Source organism: Sebastes fasciatus, chromosome 13 (assembly GCF_043250625.1).
Source record: "Sebastes fasciatus isolate fSebFas1 chromosome 13, fSebFas1.pri, whole genome shotgun sequence".
NCBI lineage: Eukaryota > Metazoa > Chordata > Actinopteri > Perciformes > Sebastidae > Sebastes > Sebastes fasciatus.
Window position 1 is genome coordinate 2904060 of NC_133807.1, and position 21836 is coordinate 2925895.

Sequence of the window (21836 nt, forward strand, 5' to 3'; positions counted from 1 at the left end):
ACTCTAATTGAAAAAGAGTTGGTTACACCAGGCTGCGTTTTTCAGTTGGATCATTTTTACGGTTGTCAATCGATTAAAATATCAAATCGCGATTAATCGCAAAATAATCACACATTTTTTATCAGTTCAATGTACCTGATAGCCTGGCTCTTCTTTGCTTCTTTGGTGCTCTGACAATATTACCCAACTCTGAGGAGTGTTTTTTCCAGCAGGACAATGCTCCATGCCACACAGCCAGGTCAGTGAAGGTGTGGAAGAAGGACCCCCAGATCAGGACCCTGTCATGGCCAGCCCAATCTCCAGACCTGAATCCCATTGAAAACCTCTGGAATGTGATCAAGAGGAAGATTTATGGTCACAAGCCCTCAAACAAAGCCCAGCTGCTTGAATTTTTGCGCCAGGAGTGGCATAAAGTCACCCAACAGCAATGTGAAAGACTGGTGGAGAGCATGCCAAGACGCATGAAAGCTGTGATTGTAAATCAAGGTTATTCCACCAAATATTGATTTCTGAACTCTTCCTAAGTTAAAACATTAGTATTGTGTTGTTTAAAAATGAATATGAACTTGTTTTCTTTGCATTATTCCAGATCTGAAAACACTGCATCTTTTTTGTTATTTTGACCAGTTGTCATTTTCTGCAAATAAATGCTCTAAATGACAATATTTTTATTTGAAATTTGGGAGAAATGTTGTCAGTAGTTTATTGAATAAAACAGAAATTTTAATTTGACTCAAACACATAGCAATAAATAGTAAAACCAGAGAAACTGATAATTTTGAAGTGGTCTCTTAATTTTTTTCCAGAGCTGTATATATAACCCTATTCACCTGGGGTGTCTCCCCTTAAATAATTGATGAAATGATGAAATAAGAAATATGTGGAATAGTCATTGAACATGAAGCTTGAGGGACTTTTTCTTTCCATGTGAACAAAACTGAATGTGTGTGGGCCTGAATGAACGTAGAGTGTTAGTACTGTGTGCTGTGTGGCAGGGCTGTGTAAGTAGCACCCAGGACCATCTTACCGTGGGGAATCATACAGAGAGATATTATGCTTGTGTTTTTTTTAACGTAAACTGTAAACCCACAAAATATAGTTAGCAAGCACAACTAGCTTACTGTAGATAGCTAACAATTGCAGCTTTAGAGCAGACAACACTTTTTCTCTTGTTATTGGTTTTGTAAAGGGGATATAAAAAAAAAAGACAACCATCCAAACTATTCACAGAGTATTGGTCTTCCTACCACCCCGTACACACTGCTTCAACATGTGGCCCCTGCTGTTACCTGGGCCAGAGGCCTGTACTACGAAGCGAGTTCAACATACCCAGGGTATCTTCTCGTTATCTGGCTTCACTAACCCTAACAAACGAGATCTCGCTAAACTGTACTACGAAGCTGGTTATCAACTCGGTAAATCAACCCAGGGTTTTCCAATCTCCTTATGAGCGCGTTCACATGAACAAGGAGGTGTTTGCAGCATCTGACCAATCACAGACATGAACAAGTCTACTGACAGGCAGAGCGGCACATTTAACAAAGAGTAAACTATAGTAGACAAATACGAAGAAATTAAACACTTAATCTAGACTAAGAGTAACACAGTTGAAGCTGCCAGATGCAGGAAGAACAGCTGGTAAAAGAAAAAACTCCCGATGTGTGAATGCGTAAATTAACAGACTTATTAATTTAACGGAACACTCAAAAGTCCGATCTAGTCGTCTAAATATAAATAGCTTTAGAAAGTGTAATAGATGAATGGATTACACCTATTTTAACCTTGCATGTACAAATTGGCGTCTATGACTATTTAAACATCCTTTCACTTGCTTCCCCCCTCTCTGACGGTGTGAAACGGACTCAAGAGCAAGTAAAAATAAATAAATATAAAATATAATTCAAAGCGGTAAACACCCACAACATAAATCCAACTGTCCTTCTTGCATCTGTCAGTTTAAACTGTGTTGTTTTTAGCCTGGATTATGACGGTAACTTCTTCATATGTGTGTAATATTATCATACAATCACCGCACTGAGCTCTGATTGGTCAGTAGGAGGTGCTTTTATACGAGTTGATCTCTTATCTGGAACATAACCTGCTCCGGAGCAGGTTAGCCGTTCAGCATAAATTACCATGGAGATCTGCCCCGGTAAGAAGTGAACCAGCTTTGTAGTACCGAAAACCAAGGGTTAACCCTGAAGTTACCTTGATAACCACAAATCCTGCTTCGTAGTACAGACCTCAGGTGTTCCCAGCATTGATTACATGCTGATTGGGCTCACTGGGTCCAGCTGTGTGTTTGGTGATTTGTTTGCCAGGCGTTATTGAGAGATGCACCATGCAGTGGTCCCTTTTCTCCTCTTGTGTCAGATTGTCAGGTACCAAACAGAAGGTAGGTGTTGCTCCCCTGTAATGTTTGTGCACACACTTCCTCTTTGTCTCTCTTGTGTCCTACAACAGCAGAATGCAGCTCCGCTCGGCTCTACACAGATCTATATTTGGCTTTAAGCTCATTGTTTCGGTTTGGTCTGGCTTGCACCTTTTCTGCTTTGTATTTGTTACCTACACATATTCTACAGTGCACACTTATCTTCAGTTCTGGCTGTCAATCATTAACAGTTTTTGATTGTAGGATTCTTCTGTTGCTTTTATCCTGTATACTCTGGCCCAATTCTAATCTGGTCCCTCCAGCCTCCCACTCCGTGACGGAGTGAACTCTGTTTGTAGTCACACTCGCAGCTCAATGAAGCACCCTTCTTTAAGGTGGAGGGTAGAAATACAGCAGCCTCTTCGGGACGAACTTCCCTCTCCGGCAAGGAAATAAATAAAAATCAGAAATACTTTATTGATCCCCACGGGATGTCTGTCTGTCTGTCGGTCTGTCTGTCTGTAATATGAAATATGTTTAACAACACTGCAAATAATAATGTTGAAAAATAGGATCTATCATTAAGTGTGTAAAAATGCAAGAATAGTATAAATAAATATGAATATTAGTTTAAATGTTCTGTATAAATGAATGCGGTTAATGCCAGAGTTTTTGTTTTTTTTGATATTATTTTTAATGACAAAATTGACAAAACACATACATCAAACAAAAATCAAAACCCGCAACCAAACCCGAAAGTTCACACACTCACACACACACACTTTTACACCCGGGGAGGAGTAATACAAATCCCTAAGAGAGAATTATCTAAACCGCATGTCAAGGACAAAACATTATCATTACATACAGTGTCATCCATGTGATAGTTAAATGCAGGCCATCCATAGTGGGAGTATTCAACAGCAGAACAGAGAAAAGGAAAACAAAACAATCAATATGAATGGAATATTGTCAAACTGAGTCCAAATATTGCAAAAAGGGGCCCCAAGATTCTTCCCATTTATATTGACATTTTAAATTATTGGCTCGCAATTTCTCCATGTGGATAACTGAGACCAATTAATGCAACCAGTTTCTGAAGCACGGTGGAGTTGGTGTCTTCCAGTCTTTGAGAATAAGTTTTTTTGCTACTACCATGCCCATCAATAGAGCTGTTTGAATATGTAAAGGGAGAGTTGAGGAGTCCACTGAAGATCCAAAAAGAGCCAAATCTCTGTCAGGAGAGAGAGTCCTTCGATAAACCCCAGAAAAAAAGAAGATTCTTGACCAAAACTGATAAATTAATGGACAGTCCCAAAATAAATGCAGCAATGTACCATTATTTGATTTACATTTATCACAAATTGGAGACATAGAGGGGTAAAATGTATGTAACATGACTTTAGAATAATGAAAACGGTGAATCACTTTGAACTGAATTAACCTATGCCTGCTATTTATTGAACAACTATGAATACGGGAGAGTGCAGTCTTCCATAGTTTATCAGGCAACACGTCATTAATTTCCCTTTCCCAAGCCTTCTTAATACAGTTAACAGATTCAGAATCTTTGGAGAAATAATTCACAAATTTGGAGATAAGCTTCTTACTCTCTGGTGAAAGAGAAAGCAATTCTAGAAAAGCATTTCTCTCGCAAGTAGATTCAAAATTTTGAATATTTTCCCTCACAAAGTGCCTAAGTTGCATATAACGGAAAAGATTGGAATGTGGTAAATTATACTTTGAGCTTAATTGACCGAAAGATGCAAACTTGTTGTCTAAATAAAAGTCCTTTATGCACTTCAGCCCTTTTACACACCATACAGCAAATGTATTGTCCAGTAATGCTGGGGTAAAGGCATGGTTGTGGCAAAATGGTGTATATATCGAAATACTAGGGACTTTGTAGATATGTTTAATTTGACTAAGAATTTTCAGTGAATTTCTGACAACAAAACTATGACTTACTGATTTAATAGCAGATACAAGATTAGTGTAGAGTAAGGAGGATAATGAGGAATATGGTTTTATTAAAGACATAAGCTCCAGTTTTAGCCAGAGGGGGGCAGAAGTGAGTGATTCGTGGTCTGGAGAGCCCCATTGCCAGTATGCCAGTGCCCTAGCATTGGCTGCCCAGTAGTAGTCTTTAACTACTGGAAGACCCAGACCACCATCCAAAGTGGGCCTGAATAGATGTTTTTTTAGATAGTCTGTGTTTTTTATAACCCCAGATAAAATCTAAAATAATTGTCTCTAGTTCCTTAAAAAAATCAGCTGAGATCCATATTGGCAAATTTTGAAAGAGATATAAAAATCTTGGTACCATCTTAATGGCATTTACTCTGCCAATCATAGATACGGGCAGAGTCCTCCAGTTTCAATTTTAACACGCGACGCACATTGAAAAAGGAAAGCCTGCCTGGGATAAAGCCCACTTGATCTGAGTGGATAATTGTTGCTATATGTTTATCTAATCTGGTGGCCAATACTTTTGTTAAAATGTTATGATCTAGATTGAGCAAAGAAATGGGCCGGTAATTAGCAGGATCCATGGGATCTTTTCCCTTTTTCAATAACAGACATATATTTGCCTCATAGAGGGACCGTGGAAGCGTTTTTCTTGCAATTGAATCATTTATCATTCTAAGTAAGAAAGGTGTTAATATCTCATGAAATGCTTGGTAAAACTCAGCACCAAACCCATCCGGTCCAGGGCATTTACTGATGGGGAATGCCTTAATTGCTTCCACCAACTCGGCAACAGAAAACATTTCATCCAAAGAGCGCTGATTGCTCTCATTTAGATGTGGCAGAGTTAAAGGACTAAAGAACTGGGAATAATCTGTCTCTGTTGCTGTGGACGTAGAGGTATAGAGATCAGAGTAGAATTCTTTAAAACATTTGTTAATATCTTGTTGGTCAGTGAGTACTTCACCGGTTTTGGACTGTATTTTATGAATAGCAGTCTTTGCCTGCTCTCCTTTAAGTTGTCTTGACAGTAATTTTTGTGGTTTATCACTCAATTCAAAATGTTTTTGTCTCGTCTTCAGTAGTAGATTACTTATTTCCCCTCTAAGGACAGAGCTATATTCTGATTTTAATTTCAGGATCTTGTTATAGTCAGACTGTAAAAGAGATGTTTTATATATTTGTTCTATATGAGTAATTTCTTGTTTGATTTCTTTCAGTCTCTTACATTTTTCCTTTTTCCTTGAGGTCTCAAAAGAAATAATAAATCCTCTCATTGTAACTTTAAGTGCTTCCCACAGAGTAGAGTCTGAAACTTCTCCGTTATCATTGATCTCTAAAAAGTGAGTTTATTGGCCATGTATTCTTTAAATCCTGGTGATGACAGTACACTGAAAAAAATGGTACTTTGGATTAACTTAAAAAAATTACATACTAATTTGTTACATACGTTTTTCGCAAATTGTATTTATGATTTGGTTGAAACCGTAAATTATGATTTAATATAAATCAAAATATTTGTTTGGCCAAAGTCAAAACCTACCATTCAAACAAAGTAAAAAGATTATTCATTATGAAGACCATACACTATTTTTTTTACTTTGTTACAACTTAATTTTTCATTTTGGAAAAACCTAATATTTACTATTACATCCAAGTAGAGTTTTTACTTTGGAATAAACTAATTAAAATACTCTAATTTGTTACATGCAATTTTATTAAGTTTTCTCAAGTCAAATTTCTGATTCAGTACAAACAAACTAGAATTTTAATGATACCTTAATCAATATATTTTTTTTTAGTTGCAAGCCAAAATGTTACTTTATGTGTGTCAATATAATAGCATTTTTTGCTCTTTTACAACTTAAATTTTCCCATAAACCAAAGCTAGTAGAATTTTCACATAAGATCAAATTAAAAACATTTTGTTATAGACAATGTTTAGTTTAGTTTACTATTAATAAAGACAGGAATATTCTCTTTAAATACCTAAATGTTTATTGTGATGTCTTTTTAAAATATGCATCACCTTTTCTGTTATGTACTAAAAAAAGAGAAAAAACACCAAAAAAAAAGGAAACCTACAATGAATTGTGCGGCCAGTAAAGCTAGCAAGTATACTCAACACTTGAGGAAAAATACATAGTAAGTATAAAATCAAATAAATCATGGTCTTTTCAATGTTTTTTTAAACCTTATGCAACCTTTCTGTAACCTTAACCACAGATATCTTAACATGTAAACGGGTTTGTACATCTCTCCTTTAAAGGTCCCATATTATGCTCATTTCCAGGTTCATAGATGTATTTTAATGTTGCACTAGAACATTTTTACATGCTGCAATGTTCAAAAAACCCTTTATTCTTCTCGTACTGCAGCCTGAGTCTGCCTGCCTCAGAGCCTAATTCAGCCTCTGTCTGAAAACCCCTGATTCACAGCCTGTCTCCTCCCACTCTGCTCTGATTGGTCAGCGTTTTCTGTCAATCAAACATCCTCAATAACACACCCTCCCCGCCCCCCTCACGGTCTGAGAGCAGGGAGGTAGAAGCAGAAGAGTAAAATAAACTACTTTAAAGTTTATAAACCAGAAACTTCACCCAGCGCACGTTACCGGAGGAATCTGATCAGAAATCAGCGACACATGATGAACATCTGCGGTCCAGACTCCAGGTTTTCCTGACGGTTTTTCTCAGGTAAATAATGCTATTTATAGCTCTGTTAGTTAGCTCAGTGTTTACCTCATGCATCAACTCTGTAAACCGTAAACATACACTCTGCTTTACGTCTGTCTTTACAGATCCATCTGTGAGAAATGACCGACAGAATCATCCCAGAGGAGAGCAGACAGCTGAGAGCAGATGGCTCTGTTTACATGGAGATACAGAGCTAACCCGTTAGCATGTAGCTACATGCTAACGGGTTAGCTACATGCTACCGCTATGAGACGGTGTGTAAACACAGCGACCATCAGGGTGGAAAATAGAAGATGTGAAACAGTAGTCAGTTCATTATTTCTGGTAAAAGACACCTGCTAAATGTATGGAAGATGAGTAATGGTGTATTAGTTACTGTAGGAGCTGTCTCTGTGCTACCATGACTACTGACCACCGGAGCTTAGTTTACTGTAGTTTACCGGAGCTGAAAGACTTTCTCCTGTACAATGTCATCATAACTAACTAACAGGTGGGATGATTACAAATGCTGTGAATAATTAATATTGTCATCTGTCTACTCAAATAAAGTTTGACTGTGAAACAGAGATGTGTTGTGTTGCTTACAGTCACTACTACCTGTACTCTTCTACATGCATGACATCAAATATGTATAATATATAAATATCATCTGTTTAAACAGTGTAATTACATAAAGCCTTTGTGAATGAACATGTTATATTTAGATGATGGGAGTACATGAAGACGGTTCTGCTGGTTCTTGGAGACTAACAGTAGGAGCTACTTTGCTCAAGTTCGGTTGAGGAGGAGAGACAGTGACGCGCTGTGGGGCGGGGTCATCTACTGAAGGTTCTCTCTGGTTCGACCAGGAAACCCTTACGTGGCTTGCAATTCTCTAATGACGTCAGAAGAGAAGGAAAAAAAGAGAAGTGATTTTCTACACCCATTTCCAGACAAACGGAGCAGGAGAAAAAGAGAGAGGATGGTCTTTTATGATACTATGGTGACTTGTAGACACACTGGGGACAGATATTGATGTTTAAAAGACATGGAAAAGTGCATTTTGCATAATAGGTGACCTTTAAAACCTGAGATATGTAATGTAATAGCCATTAAGAAGTGTAAAATTAGTTTCCAACAGTGTTAAAACTTGACTATCCTTTGATAAAATGACCAGAATATATGAATGTCACATTATTTTGAACCATTACAAATGTGAGATCAAGAGACCCAAAAACATAATCAAGGAAAAGTGAAGTTCAATTGCTGGGGGTGATATCTATGAACAGAGCTTGGTCTTTTGTGCATAAGTCAGTTTAAGAACATTACCATTACTAGTACTGAATTGCTGGTCATTGTGAATTTAGCATTATTCACATTTTCAGTGTTAATACCAGTGCCACAATATTTATACCACAGAAAGAATTCTGTCAACAGAGAAAATCAGAAATTAAGGCCATCTATCTTTCAACTCTTCCACTCCTGATTCCTTTCCCATAATGTCCTGTCTTTGCAGTGAAAAAGTCTTGTCCATTTTGTCCTTTATCACTGCACAGTTGTTTCACTTCTTCACATCACTTAAAAGTGACAGTATCTGTTAGGTATTTTGTTGGCCTTTCCATTTTTTTTTTGCTGGCAATGCATCCTCTGGAGCCAGTTTTGAATTAAAGTCTGTTTCTCTCTCTTATTTACAATTAACAATGAAACTCTTCCATCATCTTGGAATGTATTTGAATACAAGCTATAAAACAGAACAAAAACATGCTGTACCCAAATGTCTTTCTTCCTTGAACCTGCCATTAAATGTTCATAATGTCATGTGCCATTTCCATTGCATTACTAATTCAACTGAAATTATTGAAATTGCATTTATATACTACATTAGTAAGTTGGCCTATACATCTGTGGTAACTTATTCTCTAAAGTGCTGTATTTCTATTTTGGGTTTGTCATTCCTATTTAAACATACATGAAAATGATGTTCACTGTTGTTCATTTTGGGACTTACCAAATTCAGCAATGTGGCTAAACTGTGACCTTTTCATGAAACAACAGCAAACCTGTAAACACAAAGCAAAAGGTGAGATTTCACATTCAGTTTTTTGTTGGGATAGTTAACATTGTCCATAATTGTCACTACAGACTCTAATTTAATAATTAGGCCTTAGACATACTGGTGGTATTACAGTATACTGCATTAACATTGACAAATGAGAGAATGTGATATGAATTCTTCCTCTTTAATCGATACTCACTGTCTAGTACTTAATCCATTCTCATCATTTTTGATTATGCTTAAAAAGAGTAAACGTAATATTCATATGAGTTCACAATATTTATATTACAAGATGTTGTTCCAAGAGCAAAAAGAGCAAAGTAACCATATAAACTAACATATTCCTCTTAGCAAAACGGTTACTCTGGATTAAAAAATGTGTAGGGCACAGAAAATTGTCAATCACCTGTCGTACTATCAATCCCTCCCTGTGTTGCTAATCTGAGTGGATTCACTGCTTTGAGGGTACCCTGATAGAGGGAGGTGGGGGTCTGGAGGGTACCCTGATAGAGGGAGGTGGGGGTCTGGAGGGAGCTGCATGGTTTTTCTGGCCTTTTTCAGACATGGGATACGTCACTTTAAGGATAAAATGACCAGGGTACATTTCATCAGACATGAAGCTGATAAACAAGGGGTGCATACAGCGGGTAAAATAAGTATTGAACCGTCACCATTTTTCTCAGTAAATATATTTCCAAAGGTGCTATTGACATGACATTTTCACCAGATGTTGGTAACAACCCAAGTGATCTATACATACAAAGAAACCAAAACAAATAAGTTCAGAAATTAAGTGATGTGTAATAATGTGAAATGACACAGGGAAAAAGTATTGAACACATGAAGAAAGGGAGGTGCAAAAAGGCATGGAAAGCCAAGAAAACAGCTGAAATCTATCAGTAATTAGAAAGCAATCCGGCCCCTTGTCAGTGCAAATTAATATCAGCTGGTTCAGTCCCAACTGATGGCCTATGAAAAGGTGTCTCATTACCAAGGTGTCACACAAGAAACATCTCATGATGGGTAAAAGCAAAGAGCTCTCAAGACCGTCGCAACCTTATTGTTGCAAAACATACTGATGACATTGGTTACAGACGCATTTCTAAACTTCTGAATGTTCCAGTGAACACTGTTGGGGCCATAATCCGGAAGTGGAAAGAACATCATTCCATGGTACATTTCATCAGACATGAAGCTGATAAACGAGGGGTGCATGTCTGAGATGTCTCTAAACTCAACGGTTGTCAATTTAGAATTCTTACCTTGTTTAAAAGAGTTTTCTTGAACAACAGTCGGTCCTCTCTGTTGAAGCGAGGTAATGGCGGACAGTAAACTTCACGAAGGAGCGAGCTGATGTGACGTCATGTGGTCACGTGACATGAAAATCTCTGGTTTGAAGTGAAAATACTATTTGAGCAAAATTATTGCTTTTACTTTACTCCAGGGGGAGTATTATTTGCTTTTAGGCAAAGTGAACAAAACAGGTTTAAACCGGAAACCATGATTTTCAGATAGACCAATATAAAAATGCACTTTAAATGAATGACACAGTCGTTGCACTTTTTTCAGTGTATATTTCGTTTTGCTTACTTTTTGATAGAGTAGCCTATTGGTGTGTGAGAGATTGTAAACGTATGTTTTGATATGAATTTACTTCAATTCATCAAGAATTTTCTCACGTTTTTCTATTCTCCGTTAAGCGTGAAGGCATGAGAGAAAAACTAATTTTTTACTAAATTTCATCATAAAACATCAAGTCAAACAGCAAAAGGAGCAAGTCTCTTCAGAGATATAGTTAACAAAATTATACTTATGTATACTTAGCTTATACCGACAAGTATACAGAAAAGTCCAAGTATACTTGGCTTTTACTGAAAGGTTTGCAGAAAAGTAGATTTGTTAAAGTACTATAAGTTCAATTTAAGAAAACTTGCATGTATACTTGCAGTAAAAACTATTAAACTAGTAGTTTACTGAGAGTATACTTTAAAGTGTACTTTCATAAACTAAAACGTGGGCTAAACATATATAACTAGTAATCTAACAGTATACCTATAAGTTCACTTGAAGTATAGTTCACATTATAGTATAACATGCTTTACAAAATACAACTTAGATGTAAACTAGTTGTGCACTCAAAGAATACTATTCTTACACTTAAAGTACACTTAAAAGTATGGAAAAACATAAGAGGCGGTGCAGAGCAGCTCAGGTGGACGGCCTGGGGGCAGGGCAGAGAAAAGCAGGGAAAATGGACTTGGGGCTGCTGCAGTCACAAAATGACAAAATGTACAATGAATGGCTAAAATAATGTGTTGTAGTTTTGAATCACTTTAACCGTCTTTGAAATGAAGGTGAATGTTTTCTGATTGTCTCAGTTAATTTATTTCTGATCCTTTTTCTCCATAAAAGCAATACCATGACAACCAATACTCTCCTATTTTAAGTTTAAAAGAAGTACACTAATGGCACACTTGAATAAACGTACAAATTGATTTTGTGTGATGTGTATGAATTATTACTTTTTGTAGGTATAGCTACGAATGGTGTATGAGACCAGCATGCCCAGAGTTGTGTACTGCATGTTTTTTTTTATGTTTGCACTGATGTGTGTGTTGTACCGTCACAGACATTCTGTCTGTCTGCAGATTAAGTTAAGACACTTCCCGTAAACCAGTCAAATAGTTCAACTAGCTTGTGCAAGAACATAAACAAATTCATTTGCCAGTATGACATTTCTCACTAACCACAAATTTCTAAGGTACGGAAGGCGAGTAACAACACATAAGCCTCGATCGAACAACATAAAAGCAGCCACAGGGATCCAACGAATCACAGCTTTGGAGACGGAGTTAAGTTCAGTGAATACCAACTGGAGGGAAAAGGTAAAATTAAACTTTCTCATTTAAGACTTTAATAAATGTATTAAGGAGCAACTTTTAGGTCGTACGTCTCTGTTAATTAATTAGTGGGAAAAATATGTAGAAACTGGATTTGAAAAAGAGGCATTAGCATTAGCGCAACTTGGGATTTTAGGTTGTAGCCGGCTCAGTTTTAAAGCTAGAGTGGTATCATATGAAACTAGAAAACCTGTTGAATCCATCGGTACCAACCATGTCATACTAGCTTGTCATGAAGGAGGTTAAATAACGCTCCAAACTTGCGTTCAATTTTGGCGAGGAAAAACTGTCATGTTCATTTTCAAAGGGGTCCCTTGACCTCTGACCTCCAGATATGTGAATGAAAATGGGTTCTATGGGTACCCACGAGTCTCCCCTTTACAGACATGCCCACTTTATGATAATCGCATGCAGTTTGGGGCAAGTCATAGTCAAGTCAGCACACTGACACACTGACAGCTGTTGTTCCATTATATTGTACATTACATTATGTATATTGATTACACGGTGTTGTTGAATACTCGATTCTGATTGGTCAATCACGGCGTTCTGTGGTCTGTTATTTCTTTATAGTAGACCGTTGCTATGTATAACAGACCATTGCTATGTATAACAGACCGTTGCTATGGGCGCAGCTCTGATGTCAGACTCTGGCGGACCGTTTTTGTGTCAAATTATTGATTAACTAAGTAAGAAGCCATGTAATAAGCGGGATAATGTACAGCTAGCGGGTCATTGTTGTGAAAGAAACCCCTTCAGGGCGATGAGAGACCCCTCCGCTTCACATCAAAGTACAATAGTATTAGCATCAAAATATCTCTCATGAAAAAGTAGTATACTTCAAGTTTATTTCATAAATTATACATAAGTAAAGTTCAAGTATATATTTCCCATCTATACTTTATGTTGTAGGTGTACTAATTTCAATGTACTAGTTGTAAAAAGAGCAAAGTCATCATATAAACTAACATATTCCTCTTAGCAAAACGGTTACTCTGGATTAAAAAATGTGTAGGGCACAGAAAATTGTCAATCACCTGTCGTACTATCAATCCCTCCCTGTGTTGCTAATCTGAGCGGATTCACTGCTTGGAGGGTACCCTGATAGAGGGAGGTAGGGGTCTGGAGGGTACCCTGATAGAGGGAGGTGGGGGTCTGGAGGGAGCTGCATGGTTTTCTGGCCTTTTTCAGACATGGGATACGTCACTTTAAGGATAAAATGACTAGGGGCCTCATGTATAAACGGTGCGCACGTACTAAAATGTTGCGTACGCTGTGTTTCACGCTCACACCGGGATGTATAAAAATCAACGTGGCGTGAGAATGTGCGTACCGTGCCGCAAACTCTAGACCAGTCGTGAGAATGTGCGGGCCGTCCTACAAACTCTGTCATTTGGCAGCGTCAAACTACAAAGTGCTGAAACTCGCCAAATGTGTAAATATAATTTTTCCACTCAACTTACTGAGCTTTATTTATGATGTTGGATAAAAAAAAACCCCACATATTTCTTAACTAGTTTGCGCATAATGTTTAACATCAGAAAGGCACAACAAAAACACATTTAAACTAATTTCCCAGAGATGACATGTCTTAACCACCGTGCCAAAAACAAAATCGCATGCTGCACAATGTGGCAAACCACCGTGGTGAGCCTGTGTCCCCTGGAGCTACAGATGGATGAACCGGACCCTGGCACACCTAACAATGAGCCAAATGCAGCAGCTATACGGCGCCGTTTAGATGAGATACACAGAATGTAAAGCAACGAGGTGAGTTGAGACAAACATTTATTTTTCAACAAGGTCTTTTAATATATGACTTATCCCACCAAGAACGTCATTCATTCTTTTTAATTCGTTGCATATATATATATATATATATATATATCCTTCATTGTATTGACAATCTCTCTCTGTGACTCCAGCACAGCGTATAGTATATATTTAGTGAGGACGCGGCCAGACCGGCGCCCCTCAGCAGCCGAGGCACGGGGCGCAGCTGACCGTGCGCCTTCGGAAGCCTTCGGGAGCCTTCGGGAGCGCACGGTCAGCTGCTGTGGAGACGTTGCGTTTGTTACTGGTTCCTGATGAAAGACCATCAAATAAAATATGTTTTCTAGCATCCACCTCAGTAACAAACATTTCAATTTCACACTCTGTGAAATTCTTCTTTTTTTGTTCCTTTTCCAGCGTGATTTGCCGTTGTTATTTGGACAATAAGTGACAGCATGGCGCGTGTTTATAGTCATTTGCATAGTTATTAATGGGAGGAGACAAGGCGGACCAAGTGGCACGTGCAGCTGCGCTCAATTTCACGTCAATTGGGATGTATAAAGGAAAGGTGCGCAGGAACAGGCGTACGCACGGTTTTATACATGTGAACATTTCTGTGCGTACGTACTTTTCCAATTTTGTGAGTACGCCATCTTCCAGTGTGAAAGCTGCGCAGTCTTTTATACATGAGGCCCCAGGGGTCTCATTTATAAAACAGTGCGTAGGATCCATACTAAAAATGTACGTGCGCACAAAAGCCGAAAATGGCGTACGCCAAAAAAAAATCTGATTTATAAACCGTGCGTACGCACATCTGCACGCAATGTTCCCTTTATAAATCACACTCCACCTGGAAATGTGCGCACGTGGATCCGCCTCATATTCCGCCCTCTACACGCCCACATTCAACCATAAATGGTCCATGCAAAACACCTAATTAATGTTTCTGCATGTGAATGAGCCTGTTTGATCTTTACGGTAAATCACGGCAACTACCGAGAGGAAGACCGAGAAAAGGACTTTTTCTGACAAAGAGATCAAGGGTGCTTGTAGTTGAGGAGGTCTCCGAACACTCGTTCCCTCTTAATTCTGTTATACACGTCATTTAGTCCTCAGTGCCGGTATATCCACCAGCACCATGCAGCATGTTACCAGTGTCACTGCAGTGTTTATATCTTTACAGCAATCGATTTCATCGATTCATAACTTGCCAAAATGATCAAGACAATCAGTAAAATCCACCACGCTGGATATCATTAGAAAAAAGAAGTTTAACAGGTGAACACAATTTATTTATTATTTAAGTTTTTATAGTGAACTTGTCCTGTATTATGATTAGGACTGATAATGATAATGAGGATATGGAGAGTAACGATTGTGTGAGAGCTGTCACTGGCTTTATTTCCACACTTTATTAATTTACACAATCCATACTGGTGAAGATGTGCCGGGTGGAGGTGACTGGTGGAGATGTGCCGGGTGGAGGTGACTGGAGGAGGCAGAGTGGCGCACCGCGGTGGCGCACTGGAGACAGTCTGATAGTTGCATCGGATAGCCGTTTTTTTCATTTTGTCTATATGTATACTGTATCTGTCCCTATCTAATAAAACATAAATAAATTAATAAGTCATGTCATCACTGCAGCGATTTTACACAACAACTTTATGAAAACGAATATGGTACTTGATGATATCTGCACACTATTAGAAGATCTTATTAAAACTATTGGCGCTCTGTTCTGCCATTCTTTAATGCTATTTGATATAATCTTGGATTTCTACAACCCATGATGATGATTTCATCAGCTGCTCCACAGCTGACTGCGAGTGTCGGTAGTCCGATCCTCTCCTCTGCGCTCTGGAGGTGGAGGGACAGTGACACAGCGCTGATGAGATATTGAGCAGAATTTGATTTGAGTTGGCTGATATATTTTACATTTGTAAGGTGCTTGTAGAATAGTTATGGCTCAATAGCACAAATAACACTGCTTTTAAATGTTTATGATGAAGTGGATAGGGCCTATAAGTATGAAGTGAAGTTAAATGTGTGAGAGGCATCATTATACGTATAATGACATTTAATGTCTACAGTCTGGCTTCAATTCACCACCTCACCATCTGCGTCTCCAGTTTCCTCTACCTCGGTGCCTCCATAATGTGCGTACGCACGGGTCAAAGTTTCCGTACCGGTGCGCACATTCTCCCGTCAAGTTTGTTTTTATAGATCACAACTATTGCGTGGGAAGTGGCGTACGCACATTTCAGGCCCCGTTTTGTGCGTACGCAACGGTTATAAATGAGACCCCAGGGTACATTTCATCAGACATGAAGCTGATAAACGAGGGGTGCATACAGCGGGTAAAATAAGTATTGAACCGTCACCATTTTTCTCAGTAAATATATTTCCAAAGGTGCTATTGACATGACATTTTCACCAGATGTTGGTAACAACCCAAGTGATCTATACATACAAAGAAACCAAAACAAATAAGTTCAGAAATTAAGTGATGTGTAATAATGTGAAATGACACAGGGAAAAAGTATTGAACACATGAAGAAAGGGAGGTGCAAAAAGGCATGGAAAGCCAAGAAAACAGCTGAAATCTATCAGTAATTAGAAAGCAATCCGGCCCCTTGTCAGTGCAAATTAATATCAGCTGGTTCAGTCCCAACTGATGGCTTATGAAAAGGTGTCTCATTACCAAGGTGTCACACAAGAAACATCTCATGATGGGTAAAAGCAAAGAGCTCTCTCAAGACCTTCGCAACCTTAGTGTTGCAAAACATACTGATGACATTGGTTACAGACGCATTTCTAAACTTCTGAATGTTCTAGTGAGCACTGTTGGGGCCATAATCCGGAAGTGGAAAGAACATCATTTCACCATAAACTGGCCACAATCAGGTGCTCCTCGCAAGATTTCTGACAGAGGAGTGAAAATAATTATCAGAAGAGTTGTCCAAGAGCCAAGGACCACTTGTGGAGAGCTTCAGAAAGACCTGGAATTAGCAGGTACAATTGTTTCAAAGAAATCAATAAGTAATGCACTCAACCGCCATGGCCTGTATGCACGCTCACCACGCAAGACACCATTGCTGAAGAAAAAGCATGTTGAAGCTCGTTTAAAGTTTGCTGCACAACATTTGGACAAGCCTGTGAAAACTCGGACAATATACTCTGGTCAGATGAGAGCAAAATTGAACTCTTTGGATGCCATAATACACACCATGTTTGGAGGACAAATGGCACTGCACATCACCCTAAAAGTGGTCCTTGGCTCTTGGACAACTCTTCTGATAATTATTTTCACTCCTCTGTCAGAAATCTTGCGAGGAGAACCTGGTCGTGGCCAGTTAATGATGAAATTATGTTCTTTCCACTTCCGGATTATGGTCCCAAAAGTGTTCACTGGAACATTCAGAAGTTTAGAAATGCGTCTGTAACCAATGTTATCAGTATGTTTTGCAACAATAAGGTTGCGAAGGTCTTGAGAGAGCTCTTTGCTTTTACCCATCATGAGATGTTTCTTGTGTGACACCTTGGTCATGAGACACCTTTTCATAGGCCATCAGTTGGGACTGAACCAGCTGATATTAATTTGCACTGACAAGAGGTCGGATTGCTTTCTAATTACTGATAGATTTCAGCTGTTGTCTTGGTTTTCCATGCCTTTTTGCACCTCCCTTTCTTCATGTGTTCAATACTTTTTCCCTGTGTCATTTCACATTATTACACATCACTTAATTTCTGAACTTATTTGTTTTGGTTTCTTTGTATGTATAGATCACTTGGGTTGTTACCAACATCTGGTGAAGATTTCATGTCAATAGCACCTTTGGAAATATATTTACTGAGAAAAATGGTGACGTGTTCAATACTTATTTTACCCGCTGTATCTGGGATGTCTCTAAACTCAACGGTTCCATGCAATAACCAGACAGAGAGCTGAGGCTGTAAACAGACCGGCTGTGGATGAGAGACGGCCGGTGAACGTGCGTCACCTCCGTCAAATTACGTTTTCTTTGTTAAACACAAGTTTTAATAAATTGCTTTCGTTTTTACTCCAAAGGTTTATGATACTTACAGTAACGTTCATTTCGGTCGTCAATTCAATAACGTTAAAGTGTCCGGAGTTTCACCTTGTCCTCCTCACCTGGCTCTGCTGCTGCAGCTCTCTGTGTGTCTCTGTGTGTGTCTCTGTGTGAGAGCGGCGGAGGAGCCCAGCCCCGCCCTAGTAGAAACATGTTCAGACCCGCCGGCCCTCTACCCTTCTCCCGGTCTCCCGTTATAACACAGCCATGCCTCTCCCGAGCCCTTTTCTCATGTGAAGAAAATAACTTTAGCTAACAACATTAGCTTTAACATTAGCTACAGTATTGACTTTGCACTTGTCAAACGTTGGTAAAGAAAGCATCCCTCTTTGCATGAGAAATTAAAACAACACAATTTAGAATTTTTACCTTGTTTAAAAGAGTTTTCTTGAACAACAGTCGGTCCTCTCTGTTGAAGCGAGGTAATAGCGGACAGTAAACTTCACGAAGGAGCGAGCTGATGTGACGTCATGTGGTCACGTGACATGAAAATCTCTGGTTTGAAGTGAAAATACTATTTGAGCAAAATTATTGCTTTTACTTTACTCCAGGGGGAGTATTATTTGCTTTTAGGCAAAGTGAACAAAACAGGTTTAAACCGGAAACCATGATTTTCAATTAGACCAATATAAAAATGCACTTTAAATGAATGACACAGTCGTTGCACTTTTTTCAGTGTAGTAGAGGGTTAAATCTCCAATTATATTTTGGTTTGGAAAGGGAAGACTGTAGCTGCAGCGTAACAGGACTGTGATCAGAAATCCATATATTGTGATAAAGTGTGTTGCTAATATTGGGGATTGAACCAGCCTCCACTATTAAATAGTCAATTCTAGTATATGACTGGTGCACCGGTGAGTAAAATGAAGATTCTTTTTTGTCAGGGTGTTGTATTCTCCAAATATCCACCATATTTCTTGATTTTATCAGATTGTTTAGTGTTTGAACAGAGTTAATAGTTGGAGGAGATTTAATGGATGATCTGTCCAGGGATGAATCCAAATAACAATTAAAATCGCCACCGATGAAGACATTGGACGATCCATCCTCTGGAAGTAATTCAAAAACGTTATGAAAAAACGTAGGGTCATCGGAATTCGGGCCGTATATATTTAACAAGGTAATTGGGAATGAGTTAATACAACCAGAAATCAAACTAAATCTCCCATTTGGATCAGTAATCTTGGATTTAAGTAAAAAAGGAATATTATTACGAAACAGGATAGCTCCGCCCCTTGCTCGAGATGTAAAGGGTGCTTGGTACACCTGTGAGATCCAATTAGGTTTTAATTTATATCCAGTAACTTTAGTAGTGTGAGTCTCTTGTAGAAATAATATATCAGCTTTCAGTGAATTCAAGTGAGAAAAAACCTTCCCGCATTTAACATCAGTTCCAAGACCCCTAACATTCCACGAGGTTAGTGTGATTTTATCATTTAGAATTGGGGACATACTTACAAACAAGTCAGATAATCAGAAATCAAATGCCCATTCAAACCTTTGATACATGGCATGGATGATATGAAATAAAACAAAGTAGTAACTGAGTATGCAGACATATTTATGTAGTGAGCTGAAACGCCAAACAGCACACCTCTCCCCGTAACACATCCACACTCGCACACACACGCATACCCCCAAACCCTCCCCCCACAGAAAAAGAAAAAAGAAAAAAAGGGAAAAAGAAAAAGGAAAAATTCCCCATAGTATTGGGGAAACGCATGGCAAATGGCCAGCAGCCGAGAGTCCCTCTCAGAAAAATATTAAATGCGGACAATGGGCTACACCACAAATCCAGTCCCTCCGCAGTGGAAAAAAATACAAAGAATAATATAGCACTTAATCCGCCGTCTTGTTCGTTTTTAACTTAGATGGAGTAGAATATAGGCATAACAAAGTTAATGTTCTCAAAGTTCCCAGTTCGCAAGCCTACTTTTTCAACTCAGATTCTATGAAGGACTTGATGTCTCCTGGGGAGGTAAGCACCTTTACCTGGTCGTTGTGCTGGACATAAAGCTTAGCTGGAAAACGCAGAGTATTTTACCTCCCTCTCCCTGAGCGCTTGGGTTATCTCACGGAATCCTCTTCTCTGTGCCATCACCTCTGCAGTATAATCAGGATAAACGTAGACCCGATGGCCGTTGTAGATCATCTGTTGTTGCCGACTCAGTCGTAGAATCAATTCTTTCTCCTGGTAGAAGTGAATCCTGGCTATGATGCTCCTTGGTCTTTTTACATCCGTAGGTTTTGGCACAGGTATGCGGTGCGCTCGATCCACTACCACGGGCTTTGCAAAGCTGGTCACCCCGAGTAACTTCGGTATTAATCCAGCGATGAACTCCGTAGGTCTGCCTTTCTCTTCATCCTCGGGGATCCCCACAATCGTAATATTGTTACGTCTCGAGCGCCCCTCAATGTCGTCAATCTTCGTCAGAAGCCTTTCATTTGACTTTTTCATATCTGTCAGGCACAGCTCCAGCGTCTGAATACGCCGCTCGTGGTCAGAGCCCTGTTCCTCTGCAGCAACAATTCTTTCAGTCAGAGCCAGATGAGTGTTCATAAGAGTTTCAAATTTGTGGTCTAGGAGGTCGAATCACTTATTGATTGATTCCAGAATTTTGTCGGATATCTTTTCCCACAAATGCGTCGATTCTTCCTCCGCATCAGGCCCATCATGCGCAACAGCTGTGCCAGATTGTTTGGCGTTCTTTGTTTGACGCGTGTCAGGCATTTTCACTGATTTCAAAGTTGGTATGGGTGAAAATCACACAATGACTGTTAAAGTGGTCAAAACTATAAACACCACTGACTTCTTCAGGCAATTTTTAAACTAGACGGCAGGATTAATAAAGAAATAACTATTTTTCCACCCGGAGCTCTGAGAGACCCGACTACTCCATATGCGCCTCTCTCTGTTAATGCCAGAGTTAACCAGATTATTGAACAGCTGAATTATTGCACTAAATTATTGTACTGTTAAATCAGTATTGCACTGCTGATAGGGGTAACACAATAATAAATATACAGTAGGTTTTTATATATATATATATATACTACAACGAGTACTTTAGAGATCTAAATCATATCTGCGTCATTAGTGAAACGGGGAAGGAGAAGTACAAGGCATGAAAAGCACGTTGGAGCAATTTTTCAATGTATGGTTGAATCGTCTCCTTTTGCTGTCCATTTGATCTTTTAGCACTTCATATTCATGTTGTAAAATTACTCGGCCTGCTCATGATCCCTGGGGATCATACACTGCTAGAGTGATAATCCTGACGGTTGCCTGTTTTAGCCGCCACCACACACACACACACAGACACACGCGCACACACACACTAGATTCAACTTTGGAGAAAATCAATTGTCTTAGATAGAACTACGTCTGGGTTAAACAGCATGGAGCCCAGCTTCACCTAAAATTAGTATTCTGCTTCTATGCCCCCCACAATAATCTTTTTTTAATTGATGGAATAATTTATTTGACAACCTCCTATGAAATGGAATATTTTTTTTATTGCAATTCTACTTTTACCTTGAATTATCAATAGCTATTTTATGGGCACTCTTAAGGACGGATGATTTTTTTTTTTATCTAAAAACATAAGAGAATGCGACTTGCTAACACAGTTTACAAAATTAACGGGCACAATGAGAACATAAAAATCAAAAAGATTAAAAATACTCTCCTTCCCTTAAACATTCAAGCCAACTGCAAACATTTAGGTATGCATTCAAAATCATTCCACACAAGTTTACACATAGAGATGTCATTCTAACATCCATGAAAATGATTGTTTTTCCATGCTAATCGATGATTACATCCTTGGCTTTGATGTGGATGAGTTGAGATTAAAATGTAATGATCCGGAAAATTTGATTCAGAGGTTCACGCTCCAGCTAAGAGGTTATATATATACGTTACCGTTTTCTAGACTGGACAAGGGTATATCTGATCCTAAATATAATCAATGATAATGTCTGTATGACAATAAAGTAGAATAA

At 38.7% G+C, this 21836-nt stretch overlaps 1 protein-coding gene across 1 annotated transcript in view; it reads left to right on the forward strand.

Moving 5' to 3' along the window:
* The first annotated feature begins 1948 nt into the window (after nucleotides 1–1948).
* LOC141781497 (beta-1,4 N-acetylgalactosaminyltransferase 2-like) overlaps nucleotides 1949–21836 on the forward strand; it is a 49016-nt gene continuing 29128 nt past the window's right edge. The window contains exon 1 of the mRNA XM_074657302.1: nucleotides 1949–2395. Coding sequence (XP_074513403.1) covers nucleotides 2342–2395 — 54 coding nt within the window. The 5' untranslated portion in view covers nucleotides 1949–2341. The remainder of the gene's footprint in view (nucleotides 2396–21836) is intronic.